This window comes from Galeopterus variegatus, unplaced genomic scaffold, assembly GCF_000696425.1.
Source record: "Galeopterus variegatus unplaced genomic scaffold, G_variegatus-3.0.2 Scaffold232, whole genome shotgun sequence".
In the NCBI taxonomy this organism is placed as follows: domain Eukaryota; kingdom Metazoa; phylum Chordata; class Mammalia; order Dermoptera; family Cynocephalidae; genus Galeopterus; species Galeopterus variegatus.
The window spans coordinates 908,916-927,195 of NW_007726343.1; the positions used below are offsets into that span (position 1 = coordinate 908,916).

An 18,280-nucleotide genomic window follows, 5' to 3' on the forward strand; every position below is an offset into this window, starting at 1 on the left:
CACAACATACTCTCTCTCCTTTCTGATTTAGCATTTTTTCCTCCTATGAATAAAAATGCTGAAAGTCTAAACTGAGGTAACTAAATATACAATATATCATTTAAAAGAATATTTTTAAACAAGCCATACTTTTCTCTCTCTCATTCTTTACCAAATGTTTAGAATATTGGTCTAAAAACTCAACAGGAACAGTTACTATGGAAATACAGAAAACCAAGATTAAACGAGAAATTCAAAAATAAATCAAACAGGCTCTGCCTACTCAATGCCTTGTAGACAAAGGTATTCACTGATTATCCAGCACTTTTGATAATTTATGGAAGAGTGGTAACTGAAGCATAGAAAAGAATCCAAATGAGGTCCAGTTTTAAAGAAGAGATTCACCTTTATCTTGATTTCTCCATTTCAAAAAGTACTGTCCCAAATAATCAAAATGAGTTAACATGCAAAAATAAAACAAAACCAAAAAATTAAAGTGTCTGTTAATAAATACAAAAGATTTATCAAAATTTAGGTCAGACAGCAACTTATTACAGTATTGACAGGCCTCTTTATGAAGAAGAGTATGTAACCAGAGATTTTATCAGTCTTTCTGCAAAGGAGCTTTACTTGGGACTGCTGTTAAATAGTTTCATCACTGAAATGAATGACTCACAAGGACATATGTTTGCTCAGTTTATGGGTATCATAAAAAAGAAAAGAATAGGTATGGAATTAAAAGAAAATATTAAAATGTATGGTCCAAATTTAACTCCTAAATCTAAATAAAAGTTGTCTAGTTGGATTATAACCCAAATTATAAAATAAATATATACACATTCAAATACATAAATGACAAATAAATAGGGAAATGAGATAAAACTTCCTTATATAAGAAATCCAAATAATATCTCTCTCCAGGAGGTGGAGCTTAATAACACTCCTCAACTTGAGTGTGGACTAGATGTATTGACTTACTTCCAAAGAATAGAGTATGAAAAGGGAAAAATAGTCACTTTGCCAGGAGAAATCTGGCAAACACTACTTTAAGCAAGAGATTAAGATTCACATAACCACTGATAAGTCATACAGATATCATGTACCCCTTGATATGACATGATGTGACATTTTATGATATGACAGGATGATAAGGGAACTTCATCTCTGTGCTATTCTTTTCTGAAACCTATAACCCACACCAGCCTAATCATAGGAAAACGTCAGACAAGCCCAAATTAAAGACAGTATATAGAATATCTGACCAATACCTCTCAAAAACATGGTCATCTAAAACAAGGAGATACTGAGTAACTGTCACACATCAGAAGAGACTTTGGAAACATGACAACTAAATGCAATGTGATTGGATGCTGAAACGGAAAAAAGGCTGCTATTGGAAAAACTGGTGAAATTCAAATGATATCTGGAGTTTAGTTAACAGTAATGTACCAATGAGAGTTTCTTGGTGTTGACACATATATTACAGTAATTTAAGGTAGCGGGTAACTAAACCTGAGTGATGGGTATAAGGAAGAACTCTCTGTATTATCTGTGAAACTTTTCTGTAAATCTAAAATTATTCCAAAATAAAAACTCTATCAACAAAAGTAAAACCTTACCAGTAGAGTTGCTGCCCCCAGAAATGACTCCATGAAAAATTTTACCCTTTCATTATCAATACCTTCAACTCCTGTTGCTTTTGAGAGAGTATTGTTTATAAGGATCACTTAAGTATAAGATAAAATTATGAGTAACTATAGCAGAAAAAAAAAAAAAACAACGTAAATTGCCATAGTACATGTGCAGGTAGACCTAAACATATGTTACTATCTTATCATAAGATACAATAAATTAGAAAAAGAATTCAGGCAATTGAGACCAGCCTCCAATCTATGCAGCTTCAATAAAACCATAATTAATTTCTCTCCATAAAGAGTGTCATAAAAAGAATTTCAAGAGGTGTCAGAAAAGGTCATCCAAAATTATCAGGGAATTCAAATTTCAAGAGTATCTAAAGAAGGTGAAAGACGAATTAATTCCTTCATATGCTTCAAGTAACTATTAGAATACTACTGCCTATGGCTACAAAAATCACTATCATTTGAGGGTCTACTATGCCAAGCACCATGCTAGGCAATTTATGAAATCATCTTTAATCTGTACAACACTGAAAGGTACAAGTTGTTATCTGATTTTAAAGAAGAGCAAAGTATGTTTCCCAAGGTGACAGCTAGTATAGGATCAAACTGGGATTCCAACTCAACAAGTGTTGAAATGCACATAAATTGCAATAGATGAAATTTAGGTAAAGAGGAGAAAAACTTTTATCATACTGAGGTAAGCTAAGCACCTAGGGAATATCTAAACAATGCTGTTAATTCACATTCATAATGGAAAGGGGAAGAATCTAAAATTAGAAGCCCAGAGTTCCTTTGCTTGCTCTTTGCTTCTGTTTGTTTATCTGCACGTTCATGCACGTTAACAAGAGTGAGCTGGGGAGCACATGGGCTTGATGGTCCAAGTTCAAGGCCCAGGTCTTGCCCTAACTGGATGTCTAGGCTGGTCACTTATGCTGAGCTTCAGTTTATAAAACTGCAACAATAGCATTTGCCTAACTATGTCAAAGAGTTGTTGTATGGATCAAATAAAATAAGTTAAAACATTCTGTAAACTATAAACTTCTATTCAAACATTCTAAGTGTTATCTACAAAATTCCTTAATATTCTCTCAATCCTAGAGTCACAAGTAAATGGTAAGTACATTATTGACAAAATATTTACTTCAGGTCAACAGATATTTTTGGATGTGGGACCAAGCGATGAAATGAGACAAGAAAGATTGAGCCCACCAAAAATTAGTCCTGGGTTAGTTATATAAAACGTATTCTTAGACTGAAAAACAAAAATGAGAAATTGGAGGATAGGTAACTTAGTGAAGAAAACAAAATATTCAGCTACACACAATAATCAGTTTTAACAGGAATAAGTTTGCTAATCCCCATTAAAATACAAAGGTTAGCTTGTGTACAATGACATCATAGACCAACTATTATCCTAAAGGTCACGACATAGGCCCTGAATGAAGCAGATATTATCTACAATCTACTCAAAATACTGTATTTTTGTTCTTGCAAAGAAAGCAGCTCTTATTGTCTGCATAGTTTTATCTGGCAAAATTTTATCTGGCATTTTTCCAAAAGTGTTGTTTATTAAGCTTCTCAAACAAATATATTTACTCTGAAAACAGTTATGAAATGAAGCAGGAAAAAAAAAAAAAAAACCTTACAATTATCTCATTCTTAAATATATTAGCATCCTCTCATGAATTAAGAGAAAGTGGAATTCCTAAATTCTCAAACCGTGACGTAATATTGGTTTTATTGATTCTCTGTACAATTTGTGGGAGTACCCAATCATTATTTTGACAGTTTTATCATAAGGTAATAGACTTCCTTTTAGATAATTGCAGTTACCACATTCAATTTCAACCTTCCATAGGATTTTTTCCTAGATACAGCTTTACTGTCAGTCCTAGATCACATTACTTTCTTTTTATAGCTATACACACAAAGCATTTTAGGCGTTACACCTAATTATGTCAGCACAATAACAATTTAAAAGCTCATCATTAAGAAGTAAAGGTTAAGCACTTATATGTTAAGACTCCTTTTTATAAAGACATATAGTGCTATATGACATAATAAATGAATTATCCACGCACTTAAAAGTCTGTTGGAGAGTTACAAAAAATAGGACTTCTTTTTGGGTAAATTGGAAAATTTGATGAATTTGTATCCAGGCAACAACATTTGTTAACTACAGTACTGACTTAGAAACTTTCTGACTCAGAACAACTATTTGCTACACAAATTTCATACACAAAATTGTGTTACAAAATACATTTCTCCATAGGGAGGCAGTTTAGCATAACTGTGAGGAGCATGGGCTCTGAATCACGTCACTACTTACTGCATGACCTGGGGCAAATCACTTTTTTTTCCTGCCTCAGGTTTATTCATACAAACAGCACAGGAGGATACCATCCCCATGCACACAACAGCCCAAGGGTCACATCAGTCCTCACATTTGGCAGACAGAAGCCTCAGCTCTGACTCTGGAGCCTTCATGGGGGCCTGGGGCATGTCACTTAAGCTCTCAGTGCCTTGGTTGCCTCATCTGTAAATAAGGATGATACTACTACCTGCCTTGTAAAGTTGTTCTGAATATTAAATATCAAAGTAGGTAAAGCACTTGGAAAGTACCTGGCATATAATACATGCTAAGTAAGTATCAGATGCCATTAATATCGCCTATTTGAATTGCCTTAAGCAGCTAATAACCAAGTAAAGACATGAGGAAGCATCTAAATTAAAAGGTGATCTAAACCAGTGGATGAGGTGGCAGAAACACAATGGGAGCCAAGAGATGAGTTAATTACAGGATGGGGAAGTAGGAGGCACCCTAACCCCAGGAGAAAAAGAAAATTTGAAGTTTAGGGGTACTTTGTAGAAAGAATGCATTAGGCTGAAAGGAAATCTAAATACTTAGGTCAAAATTGATGTCCAAGGCTTAAAACCAAATGGGAGAACACAGCACAGGATCCAACACAGGCTTACACAAAAGGCACAACATAGTTAAGAACATCGTTCTGATAACGTTGAAGTTTCTGACAGATGTGTATGTATAGTGAAGGGAAGGGGCAAAGGTTAGCAAAGATGGGGTACAGATAAAGACCAGTAGCCTGCAGAAGGGAGCAAAGAGACTAGGTTTAGTGGCAATTCAATTTAGCTGTCAACCCCCATGAAAATATCAGCCACGATATTCCCAATCTTGCACTTCATTATGGGGGGAGGGGGAAAATCACTTGATATTCCATTCCATAATTTCCACATTCCAGTCCATAATTATATAATTGTAAAAGACTTGGTATCTTCATAGGCTTAGGCAAAAATTCTGTCCCCTAGTCAACTTACCTGTTTAAGAAAAAGTAATAATTATAACAGCTCTTTAATTAAAATGAGCAAGGATACAATTTGGTGTCCAAAGTAACTACTTCCCTTAAGATAAACAAAAAAGTACCTCTTGTAAGTGATTGTGTTTATAAAGAAGAAAAGCAAATCAACATCATTCTGCAATAAATATTCTAGAATGACCAAAAGTGTCAAATATCAATATACCATACCAAACAATAATAAATATTAACTAACATAGGGTTTGTCTTACATATTAATCTATATAAATAAAATTTTTTTCAAATAAGTAAGTTGAACTTTTAGAAGTACAGAGTAGAATTGTGGTGACTAGAGGCTGGGAAGGGGAAGGGAGAAAAGATGGGGATTGTTTATGGACACAAAATTACAGCTAGATAGGAAAAATAAGCTCTAGTGGTTATACAGTAGGCTAGGCATCCATAAATAACAATAATTTATTGTATGTTTTCAAATGGTTAGAAGAAAAGAGCTCAAATGTTCTCATCACAAAGAAATGATACATGCTTGCGATGATGAATATGTTAACTACCCGGATTTGACCATCACACATTATATACATGTACTGAAATATGGGTCTTTACCCCATAAATATGTACAATCTGTAAGTTTCGATTAAAAAATAAATTATTTAAATGAAAAAGAAAGTATTGTTTAAAGTACTAAAAACTTTTTCTTCATTTAAAAAATGTTCAACCACTTTCTTTAAACAGAAAAAAAATTACATGAAATCAGGACTGTATCAGAAAATTTAGCATGTATAAGCACCATACATATATGAATCATCTAGATCTCTTTTGAGACAAAAGTTCCAGTGGGGGGTGGGGGATATTTCTGTCCAAATCAAGCAAAAACAAGTCATCAATCCTAATTCTTCATATTTCTTCAGGTTGTGGGTTAACCTGCAATCTCTTTGGTCCTTCCCCAACTACCCTCTCACCATCATCTTCCTCCACCCTAACAACCTGTTCATTAATCAATTTGCTTTTTATACATAAAAAAATTCCTCACAAGTTGTTGAGAAAAACATAAATGGAGGAATATTAATCAGTAAAGAATCTCTTTGGTCCTTCCCCAACTACCCTCTCACCATCATCTTCCTCCACCCTAACAACCTGTCCATTAATCAATTTGCTTTTTATACATAAAAAAATTCCTCACAAGTTGTTGAGAAAAACATAAATGGAGGAATATTAATCAGTAAAGATTTTCTATAATTAGCAAGATTTATAAGAAGTTCAGGAAGATATCAACATTAATAACCAAGGTACATTTTTTCTGAATTTCAAGTAACCATCCTCTGCCTGTATCCACGATTATGGATAGTGGAGAGTTCATTAAATGCCACTGACTACATTGTATATAAAGCATATTTGGAATCTAATTTCCAATTCCAAGCTTCTTGAATGACAAAATTTTTTAGTACAATCATTATCATTAATACTTAGCAAGTAATGAATGTGCTTCCATACTTCATTTTCAAACTAGTGAAAATAAGTCATTTTCTTATACTACCAGATGTAAAAAGCAAGTCTAGAAATTGATACAAGGAAATGCCTAATTATAGACACAATTTTTTATCAACAAAAGCTCAGAGTCCAGAATAGGTTCGAATTCCTACCCCTGGAATCTCACCTGAATTGTCTAGACCAACAGGCTTCAAAGGATAGAATAGGATACAACAGAGCTTTCAAGAAATGGAAAACATTAACATCATGTGGAAGCTTAAAACGTCTTTGAATTGAGTTTTCTTAACATTTTTAAATTTTATAACAGGCTGAAAAGCACTCATGTGCAATGTGTAAAAAAAACCACATTCCCCAGTTAATAAATGTGTAACCAACAAACAAGAGGTTTACAAATAGTTGAAAGCACTCCCCTGTAAGACGAGCTGGAGAAGCTCCATGCATTCACTTCCTCTCAACGAAGTATTAATTCCTGGAATATATATTATTTCCTTACATTTGCTTTACTGTCATTTAAGGAGCAAAAGAATTCAAGTAACTATGCAAATGGAAATTCAATCACTAATAATCCTGTGAAATAAATAATCACTTGAACAATTAAGTATCAAGTTCACATGTAGAATGTGCCTCCTCTTTGTTGAAGTATCTTGAAAAGAATATTCCATTAATAGACGATTCACAAACATAAATGTGGTGCTCTTTCTCAGAACCCCACATTTACAGCTTTACAGAAATATTCTATAAGATGCACTCTGGAACCTCAATTTAATACCCCAAACTCAATTCCATTTTTTTCTTTCACCCTTTCAGGACAACTCTTAGTATTCTTAGTTTGAGATACCCCAGTTTGGATTCTCAGATTCATCCTGGGTTCCTTTTACTTTCTCATTACCAGTGTCCAGTAACTTGCCGTGTTCTACAGACTTTATTTCCTCTATCACTTCCATTATAAACTCTAGTTCAGACCTGAAGTTTGCTAAGGATAATGCAATAGTTTATTAATTGGTCTTTCTCATTACATCCAGTATTTCCTCATTTCAACCCATTCTACACAGTGTTGCCAGATCATCTTCAACCTGGTTTTTAACTGCTATCAACAACACACAGCTCTGTGTCATGATCAATTACAAAGTGTGTTGCAAGTTTCTTATAACTAATACCAACAAAATTTATAAGTACTTTTTAAAAAACAAATGAAAGTTGATTTAGTTATTTCTATAATAATATTACTCTCCATCAGTTGTATTCCAATATGATTTCTTGAGTAGAACAGAGGTGACAGAGTTACACAAAAATGCTAGGAATTACAATCTTGATTACCTCTAGGTAAAGGATGTCCTTCATAACTGCCTTGTTGAGGGAAAAAAATAAATAAAAGCTCTGATCATGTCACTCTGCTATTCAGAACGATCAATGACTTCCCACTGCCTGTTCATTTAAATATAAAAGCCTAGGTCTGGAATTCAGTATCTTCTCTCAGATGACCCCCAACTGATCTGTCCAACTTCAATCTCCACCATGATACAAGCTGTTAGTTAGAGATTTGACTGCTTTTAAGCAGACCTCAAACTTTTCCATTTTCCTTCCTTTGTTCACACCGTTCTCTGTCTTAAATAGTCCTCCATCTCTGCAATACTCAATCCAGGAAGCCTCTTCTAATTCAACAGACCAGAACATATCTCTCCTTTGGCTCCTTCTGGCATGTTTTTACCTCTAAATGAATAGAAAGAATCATAATTATTATGTACATGTTTCACACATCTGACTAAACTATGAGTTCTTTGACGGGATTTATTCCTCTTTCTACCTACTATAGCACCTATCATAGTGCCTAGAATATAGTCAGCACTCTAATAACTCTTGGATTAATATTCCAGCATTGCTAGTAAGGGACCAGGTAAAGTCTAAGCAGATCCAAACACCTACTGGATGCATTCTCACATAGTCCTCCATCTCTGCAATACTCAATCCAGGAAGCCTCTTCTAATTCAACAGACCAGAACTTATCTCTCCTTTGGCTCCTTCTGGCATGTTTTTACCTCTAAATGAATAGAAAGAATCATAATTATTATGTACATGTTTCACACATCCGACTAAACTATGAGTTCTTTGACGGGATTTATTCCTCTTTCTACCTACTGTAGCACCTATCATAGTGCCTAGAATATAGTCAGCACTCTAATAACTCTTGGATTAATATTCCAGCATTGCTAGTACGGGACCAGGTAAAGTCTAAGCAGATCCAAACACCTACTGGATGCATTCTCACCCTTCCTTCTATTAAACCCAGAATTTTAAAGATGACTGTACTGTGTACTGATGGCCTAGCACACACTGCCAAAAGCTCCAAACCAGTTTGTTTGAAAAGTGATTAAGCTCATTCAAAAAGTAGGAACAAAACTTAATAATCTCATTGCGGAAAACATAATTCCATTTGGAGGGTGGGGAAATTACACACACATTAGGTAGAAGAGCACCTCCCCTTAAGAAAATATAGAGGAGCTCTACAAAACATTCATCTTCACTGCAAACTACATTCAACTATATTGTTCATTTTGAAATGATATGACTATTAACTATGGTCTATCCCAAAGCCAGAAAGAATATACTGCTATATGGAATAAAGCAAAAAAGCTGTACAAAATGTTCAGGAAATAAACAAAATCATCAGTTTATAATGAGAACTGAGGTATTTTCTCAGTGGTTCTTCTGAAATTTTAATATGCCTTATAGTCAGACTAAGGAACAGTCAACACACCTAACTTATAATTTTATTATAATGCCAGCCTCCCTATTAATAACAGTGCTTACCATGTACAGTAAGTTATAGATGATGGATTTTCATTAAGGAACTGAACATTTAAATAATCTTCTGTTTAAGAATACTTCCATTTTCATGTCCACTCTACTTAGAAAAGTCTTCATTAACAGAGTTCTCTGTAGTATGATTCTTAGTAGAAAGTCACAGTTCTTAGTGTGAAACTCACTCCTTCTCTCATTGACTCACACAAAACATTTGAGACTTAACAAGGAGTAGGACCTGTTCTAAAATTGGGGAGCACTGAACAAAAACAAAAAAAACGTAAAATCTCTAGCATTCTTATAAAAGTTAAGATGGGACAGCAAGATCCCAGTGGTAGATTATAAAACAAGGAATTAAAATTCAGACTTCCTTAGCAACTCAGTCTGTAAATGGTCACTACTTTCCAATTATACTCTCCCTTAGTGCAATTAGAAAACATGATATAAAGCTGGAAAAAAAAAAAGAATTTGGGGGCCGGCCCGGTGGCGCACTGCTACAGTGCGCCACTTGGGAAGCGCGGCGGCGCTCCCGCCTAGGGAGACCGGCCGCTCACTGGCTGAGCGAGGCGCAGGAGCAACACCGAGGGTTGCGATCCCGTTGCTGGTCCTGGTCCGGTACGGGGGCGACACTGAGGGTTGCGATCCGTTGCCGGACACGGAAAAAGACAAAAAGGAAAAAAAAAAATGAATTTGATACTTAAAGAATTTGTTTAAAATATAAGGACTCACTTTTTTAAAAACCCAAATGTAATCTACTATACTCATGATTAATCAAAAGGCTGTTGGTACTATGCTTGGAAGACTGCTGAGCAAGGTAGGGCTCAATCACTCAGATTGATGGTGTGATAAATGAAGAGCTCTTCATCTCCTGCTTTTGCCCAAGTCTATCATGTGACAAGAAAACTGCAATCCTATTCTGACATGCTTTCCCCAACAATTTTTCTAACTGCTACTTTATTCACCATAATGCAATAAAGGAGTTGATGAGGAGCTGGAAGCGTTGGATTCAAGTACCAGCACTGCCATTCACTACCATGCCCTTTACTGCCACTCCACTTACAACTTCTTAGCGTCTCAGTGTGCTCACTTGTACATTGGCCTCGAACACTCCATCTACCTCACTGTGTTATTCTGAAGCCACAGAAAACCATGGAAATGCTAACTACTCTCTCCCAGAACAACCCAACTTCAGATTCATTCGAATTTCATGAGGAAAAGAAAATGGCACAATATAGGTAAACTTCCCTATAGTATCTAATTTGAGGAAGAAAAATAACTCAATTGAGCAGACTTAATTGGGAGTCTGAATTCTAAAACCAGCTTTACGTAGTGAAAATTACAGGACTATGCCCAAGTCGCTTGCCTTCTCTGAAAATCAGCTCCCACATAGCTTACATTAAATTAAAACCTATCCTATCAATATATTACTTTTGTCATGAGGCTCGGCAACAGTACTACATAAAAGCAGTCAAAAAAACTGTAAAACAGTATTTAATTGGGGCAATAACAAAATCAATATAACAAAGTTTTTTGTTATCACAAGGGGCTCTCAGGTTTCTTTTTAACTACTTGGCAGAATGTACATATCACACTCTAAAAATTACCCCACAAAAAATCCCAAAGTATTCCTTAAAAGTGGATATTTAATTTAAGTATATGTTACTGAAATCACACAGCTTATATGTCGCATGCTATTTGGTACATTTTTTTACAGAAGGAAAAACAATTTAAAACTAAGCATTGATCTAATGAAAGTAATAGTACATTCATAGTACTCTCCACTCCCAAAGGAATAGGATTTTTTGCCTGATTTCTAATTTTAAAAGGAAAAAATTAAAAATACAAACCAAGACCAACTGAGAGTTGCAGCTCATTAAAGCTGAGGTGATTTCCCCTATATAGAACTCTATTGATCTCCATAGTCCACACTAGACAAAAAGTGTGGTCAGGGAAGGGCGTGATGGATGCCTCTGCCAATAGCACTGAACAAACCTGTTAGCTAATTGCTACCAAAGACAATTATCCCCACATTGTTTCATAATGGAAACACATTACAAAACTCTAATATACACACGCACAGGGAAATTTGATGATTTGACTGCGGAGCCATGTGCATTGAATTTCATTGCCAAAGGCCAGCCAGGTCGCTGCTGTGAAGGGGAAGAAAGTGTCAGAATATAAGCCACAGTATCTTAAAGCTTTTTACTTTAAGAAAAAAAAAAAAAGGAAGAAAGAAAGAAGGGGGAATGAAAAAGACAAAGAAAAGAAAGGAAGATAACTTAGCATCATCAGCAAATTGATTAAGTTTCTACAGCCTAGCACTAGTTTTAACATTTTCTGTTACGTTTTGAAATGATAAACCTTTAATAATAATGGTTTGTCATATAATCATAAGAAGATTTTTAAAACCATTTTCTGTCTGGAAGAATTTTAATAGCTTTTTTGACTGGCAGTCCATCTACTGGCAAGTGTGGAGTTAAAAAGGTGGCTTCACAATAGCCTATTTATTGAATACAACATTGGAACAAAAAGGATGGAACAACTTGGAAATAGTATTCATCTAAAACAGTGAAATGTGGTTTTCTCACCTCAATTTTTTCTATTGGTAAGCCAATATTATTTTTTATTCTAGCCATCCTTCTTTCTATCCAACATTCCATATTTATATTGTTTTGAATACAATTTCAAATAAAAAGCCCTTTTGTCATTTAGTAATGTTTTCAGAAACTGAATTAAATGTTCTTAATCATTAAAAATATGGATTGTGTTGATTTTACTTTGCCATGAAAGACAACTAAGATTTTGGTATAAGTTCCTTAGATATAAAATATTTTGTTTGAAAAAAGAAAAATAACTATATTGCAGAGATATTAATAATAAAATACAACAATAATAACTACATTATAAGATCACCATCCTTAGGCTTATCTGAAATGCTACCTATCAATTTAGTTAATACAGAACCCAGCAAGGTAACCTTTTTTTATAAAAGGATCAAACAGAAAACAAAGAATACTCAGTCTAACAGTCATCTTAATTAATAAAAAAATGCATCTTCTCTTTTTTACAGATATTGTCTCCTTTTTGGTTCTCAGATCTTTTATTTAACCACTGATTGAATTTCACCAGGAAATAGGTACTGCAATACCTGTATGCAATCAATGATGCAAGTCTTTTTATCTTAGGTATAAAACAGTAATATTCCTCATATATTATCACCATGAATTTTTCTTAACAGGTTTTCAAGTCTCGTATTCAAACCAAAATTTTATCTTGATTTAGTAACTAGACAAAAAGGCTGGCTTCATTTGTATGAACAGTTTTTTCAAATATGTATGTACTTGGATGCCCTTAAATTCCCCAAGTAGAAAGAAATGCTTTCCACGAAGCTGCTTATTCCAAGTAACCCACATCAGAGCTGACACTTGAAAAATGGTGAAATTACTGAAGGTAGTCCAGCCTGAATAAGGACTACCTTATTAGTTCAGGTACTTGCATCTCCCTAATTTTCATATTAATCATGTGTCCATCTTTCTCTGAAATAGGGCCATCATGCTTCACGTCAGAATTTAGCATGTAAGTAAAATTCATAGTGCTTCAAATCTCACTTGAAAATATTTGTGTGGAGAGAACAGAATGACTGATATTATTGCTAACAAAGTGAGATTTCCTAAAATGTTCATTTTTAGTCTTGGAACAGGAATATAAGTATTAAGACATTTATAAAATCAGTGATGGTCACATAAAGCCCATACTCCTCAAATCAACAACAATACAGAGCTCATGTCTGAAACAGTCGTAGCACAGTGTAATAATGTACCAATGTTATATATTTCTCATCAATTTTTACAGTTTCCACTGATTACATATATTGACTCATAAAATATTACCATCACATCAATTGTCACCAGATGCAAGCATATGTCATTTAAGTATTAACTATCATATAAAAAATGGCAGCTTGGTTGTTTAGAAGCCATAATCTGGTATCAGCTATTCCCAAATTTCCCTAATGAATTAGCAATCTCATAAAAGTGCTATTCTTTCTGTACTAATCTGCAGCCAAGGGGGGGGGGGGAATCTTTAAATAACTATTTCTTTTCTTTGGCTAAATATTGCTATATATTCATGGTAAACAACAGGTTTATTGATGTAGGAGAAAATGTGTTGGTGGGTTAAATTTTTCCATATTACTAGAAGATGGAAGTTGAGCTCAGCAAAGTAAGCTAAGCTCAACAGAACTATCCATTAAAAACTCAAATGAATATAAATTGCTACTATATAAAACTTACATCATCAACATCATCATCTATAAAAATGAGTACTATATTTGTGTCATATTCTTTCTAGATGCTGCATCTAGAATGATGTTAGCTCACTCTTCTTTTTCATAAAGAACAATCACTAAATTCCTAGTTAAAACTCAGATACCTCAAGTTACTAATGGTGTAAACTTAGAACAAACAAGTCTGGAGATGTTTAAAAACCACCCTGTCCCAGAAATAGGAAAAAAAAAAAAAAAAAAAAAAAAAAAACGAATAGGGTTTTGTTAGGAGAAGGAGAGAAATCCATTCTACATGTTAACTATCCTATCAGATTGTGTAGACATTGCCTAGACTATTAAAACCTTCTAGTAACTGATAGGTAATTGCTCATTTGCTGACTGCAGCAGTGTACAGCAGACAGAAGCTGTGAGAGAAGCCATCCTTCCTTGCTAATATAGCATGTAGAACTTGCTGCTACTGCAACACTTAATGCTCACAGTACCGAGTCATCTTTAATGCAAACACACATTTTCTGCCTTGCTTCTATGTTTTCCATTATAATGCAACACAAAAACAGTGTACATTTCATTCCACCCCTATGAGGTTTGCATAAGCAGTTCCACATCAGACTAAATATTGTATTGCTCTTATTACAGTGGATAAATATTTTAAAGTTTAGGAATTAAATATTTTATTTTTTTCAGTATTCTCTCTGCAACTATTATGATCTTTTTACAGCTTCGTCATTCATGGGAAATCTTTAGGGTTTCTTTTTTTAGATGTAAGGCTGTTATTTGTTTCCCCAAACAGAAGCAGATCAGAGTTAAATAAGTTCAATAAATCACTTTATACTCAGTGTTAATAACAACACCATGCTTCTTCATATGAAGAAAGAGACTTTTCTGTAAGGCATGTATCCTCTATTATAATAAAAGTTTGCTGACAAAAAAAAATGAACGAAGTAAATGCTACATCTTGAAGTATACAATTTCTCTCTTCATTTGTATAAGAGCACAGACTTTTTTGGTATCGCTCTCTTGACCTGACAAAGGTATTTTTCACACTAAATTAAGACAACATATCCTAAGAAGAGCATGTCCTGAGCTGTTTGGTTGAAATTTCCCACAAAAGAAGAAACCAAGAAGCTGTTTATACATCTTCCTTAAAAGAAGTAGACCAATTATGTCAACTGATTTATTAATACATGAAGTTCTTTGCCCAATTATTAAAAGTACAAAGAGATCAGGGAGCAATTTAAACATCTAATGCACCTAAAAATCTTTATTTATTTATTTATTTAAATATTAATTGCAATTCTAAGCAAAGCTACTCTAGGTAGGCCCTTTAGGTTTCATGCAGGTTTAAATAAAATCATAACAATAACATTACCTCATTGGCCAGCTCCAGCAGCACTGGGGCAGCTCCATTTTTCACCACTCCATTCAGGTACCTAGACAAGACAAAGCCATGTGGTAATGCAGAGACAAGAAAAGGCCAGCATAGACTTGTCAGCATCCCCTGTGTGTACACGTTTCTCCTGGGCAAATGTCACGCTCAACTCTAGCTAAAGTACACTACTGTCATAGGAAAGCACTGAAGGGAAAAGGATAACAAAAACAACTTGCCTCAAAACCACTGGCAACTAACTAACTGAAGTTGGGGTCAAGAGGTATAAGCCCATTTGTCTCCCTTGTTTTCACTTACTAACATACACAATGAACACAGAGGTGATTTCTATCCATATCACTCTGGCTTGTTTATAACACAACCACTGCATGGAAAGAAAATAAGGTGACTCCTATAGTTTGAAAAAAGCATCCATGCACCTATCTCACCTTTTTCTTTACCTCTGCTTTGTAGGGCTGGTTGACACCGTATTAAGAAAACAATGGACAGGCTTGTCATTAGTGGGTCAGCACACCTCTGACAGGCAATACTAGCCATTGTCTTCTCTGCCCTGGATTTCTGTAATATCCTCCAGCTCCCATCATCTCCTAACTCCATTGAAAAAAAACGAGAAACAAATAAAACTCCCCAAATCCATCCCAGACATGGAAGCTGGAGCTATATATATATTTTTAATAATAATCTGAATGTGCCATTCTTCTCCTTAAAGCACGTCAAAGGTCCCACATTAAATCTCAAGATTAGGGCCGGCCCGGTGGCGCACTGGAGAGTGCGCCGCTTGGGAGTGCGGCGGCGCTCCCGCTGAGGGTTCGGATCCCATGTGGAGACCAGTTCCCGCTCACTGGCTGAGCACGGTGTGGGCGCAACACCGAGGGTTGCGATCCTGTTGCCAGTCCCCGGTACGGGGGCGACACTGAGGGTTGCGATCCCGTTACCAGTCAGTAAAAAAGACAAAAAGGAAAAAAAAAAATTTCAAGATTATATTATATCTACTTAAGAGCTCTTGCAAGGTTCTTCATAATCTGGTTCCTAGTTATACTACTCTGCCATCTTCACCTGGATAACTCACAATTCAGCTCCGATGTCACTTTCTTCAATCCACCACCATCCAAGAGTAAACTGAGTGCCCCTCATAATGCAATCTGTACATCTCTCTATCATGGAACACAGCATGTTAGTTGCTTCCGTACCATAAACCCATCCCCCACTGTAATGGAAAACCTCCTGAGGGTTGGTGAATTGTATTCTATTCAATTTATTATGCCTACCACGGTTCTTGGTTTACAGAAGGTGATATATAATACATATACATATATATGTATATATGTAATTTCTTTAATGAATGACTAATTAAATAATTTTTTAAAACCATATTGGAAAAGACAATAGAATTAGGCATGAACAATTTCCCTACAGTATAATGTTTAAGTAAATAAATTCAGGATATTTGCCTCATACTAAAAAACCAAGTCAACAGGTGAGGTCTTCCATATAACTGCCAGAAACAGATACTAAATTATATTATTTCACAAGTACACTTACAAGGATGTATAATTTTCATGTAAGCAAAGTGGAGAAAAAGCAAGCTAGTTAAGGTGGGGAGAGCCTCAGGATCATTAGATCTTCAAAATAATTCTAACAAATCCATTTTCCACATATAGGGGCCCTTCTTGAATATACTATTCAGGATACTAACTGGGAAATAAGGACTCTCAGAGGCAAGAAGAAAGAATAAATAAAACAAGGCAAATTGGTTTAGAGAAAGGTCCTGAGGAAACAGGTAAGCTAAGAACCTCACGCTGATTCACACGAATATGTCCACTGCACTGATAGGCCTGCTCAAGGAACACCCAACCAGCTCAGTCAAGTCAACCAACTAATTGTGTGTTCATAATCACCAGAAATGCATATTTATTAAGGGTTTTGATTCTGAGTCAGAGTATTTAAGCCTATACTGATATTATGATATCTTTACAACTTTCCACCCAACAGTCATCTATCCCACAAATATTTCTGAGAGCTATGTATCAGGCCTTATTCCAGGTTCAGAAGGAGCAGGGAACAAAACATCCTTGGTTCCACCATCACAGAGATCATATTACGGAGGACAGACTGGCAATAAAAAAGGAAATAAATATACAATATAATGATATACATTACGATAAAATGTAAACATAGATGGGTTGGTCACGAAGCCCCTCTCTAAGGAAGTGACACTGGAGTAGAGACCTGCATGAAGGGAAGGGGCATCGTGTCATGGTGAGCACTGATGGGAACAACAAAGGGAATAGCCAGACCACTCCTCGTGCCAGAGAACTGTTGTTTTGAGTCAAAATTACATGTTTTCATATAAAAGTTACTTCAATCATGATTCTGGTAATAAACAATAGAGCACTTCTATCAAATTCAAAGAAACAGGAGATGGTCAAACATTAATAACAATCCCCTATATCTACAGAGTCTGAATAATGTTTGAAGTACGATCATTCTTAATAAAGTGGAAATTCCTATTTATAAGGTTGGTAAAGCTTCTCAGTTGGTCACATAAGGAAACCGCACCCCAAGGCACTAATGAAACCCATCTGGGCTCTCTGAGCTGGTCAGCAGTGAAGCTCACAAATGGAACCCTGATCCCCTGAGGCCTAGTGAGGTGCCCCCATATGTTGAAAAGGGTTGATCTGCTTCTGAACGTATTTGCTCCCAAATTTGTTTCCCAACTATATTCTATAACACTTTAGAAGTGGTAGGGGTTGGTTTCAAGTCTTGGCTATTATAAACAGAGCTGTGATGAACATGGGAGTGCAGGTATCCATTTGACATGATGATTTCCATTCCTCTGGGTATATACCCAGAAGTGGGATTGCTGGATCATATGGAAGATCTATCTGTAGTAAATGTCCATCGATGGATGAATGGATAAGGAAACTGTGGTATATATATATACACAATAGAATAATACTCTGCCATAAAAAAAAAAATGAAATTCTCCCCATTTGCAATAACATGGATGAGTCTGGAGAAACTTATGTTGAGTGAAATAAGCAAAGCACAGAGGGATAAATACCACATGTACTCACTCATATGTGGGAGCTAAGAGAGAAAGAAGGAAGGAAAGAAAGACCACAGTGGTACATTGGACTCACAGAAGGAGAGAACACTCCTTGGGCTACAAAGTGGAGTGGGGGGAAAAGGGAGAGAGGGAGGGAGGTAGGGGATAATTGGGTGAGGGACACAGGGTACTAACACAATTTGTGGTAACGGGTATGCTGCCAGTATGAATCTGGCCTTCATATCTTGGGCACAAGGGGTGACAATCAGCTTTGTATCTCATGAATATTCATAATCCATAAAAATAAATAAATAAAAGAAATCT

General features: G+C 35.4%; 1 protein-coding gene across 1 annotated transcript in view; it reads right to left on the reverse strand.

Moving 5' to 3' along the window:
• The window catches only part of LOC103585338 (chromosome unknown open reading frame, human C15orf41), a 179,233-nt gene that overhangs the window by 142,183 nt on the left and 18,770 nt on the right, over window positions 1–18,280 (reverse strand). Inside the window, exon 4 of the mRNA XM_008566265.1 lies at window positions 14,890–14,950. Coding sequence (XP_008564487.1) covers window positions 14,890–14,950 — 61 coding nt within the window. The remainder of the gene's footprint in view (window positions 1–14,889; window positions 14,951–18,280) is intronic.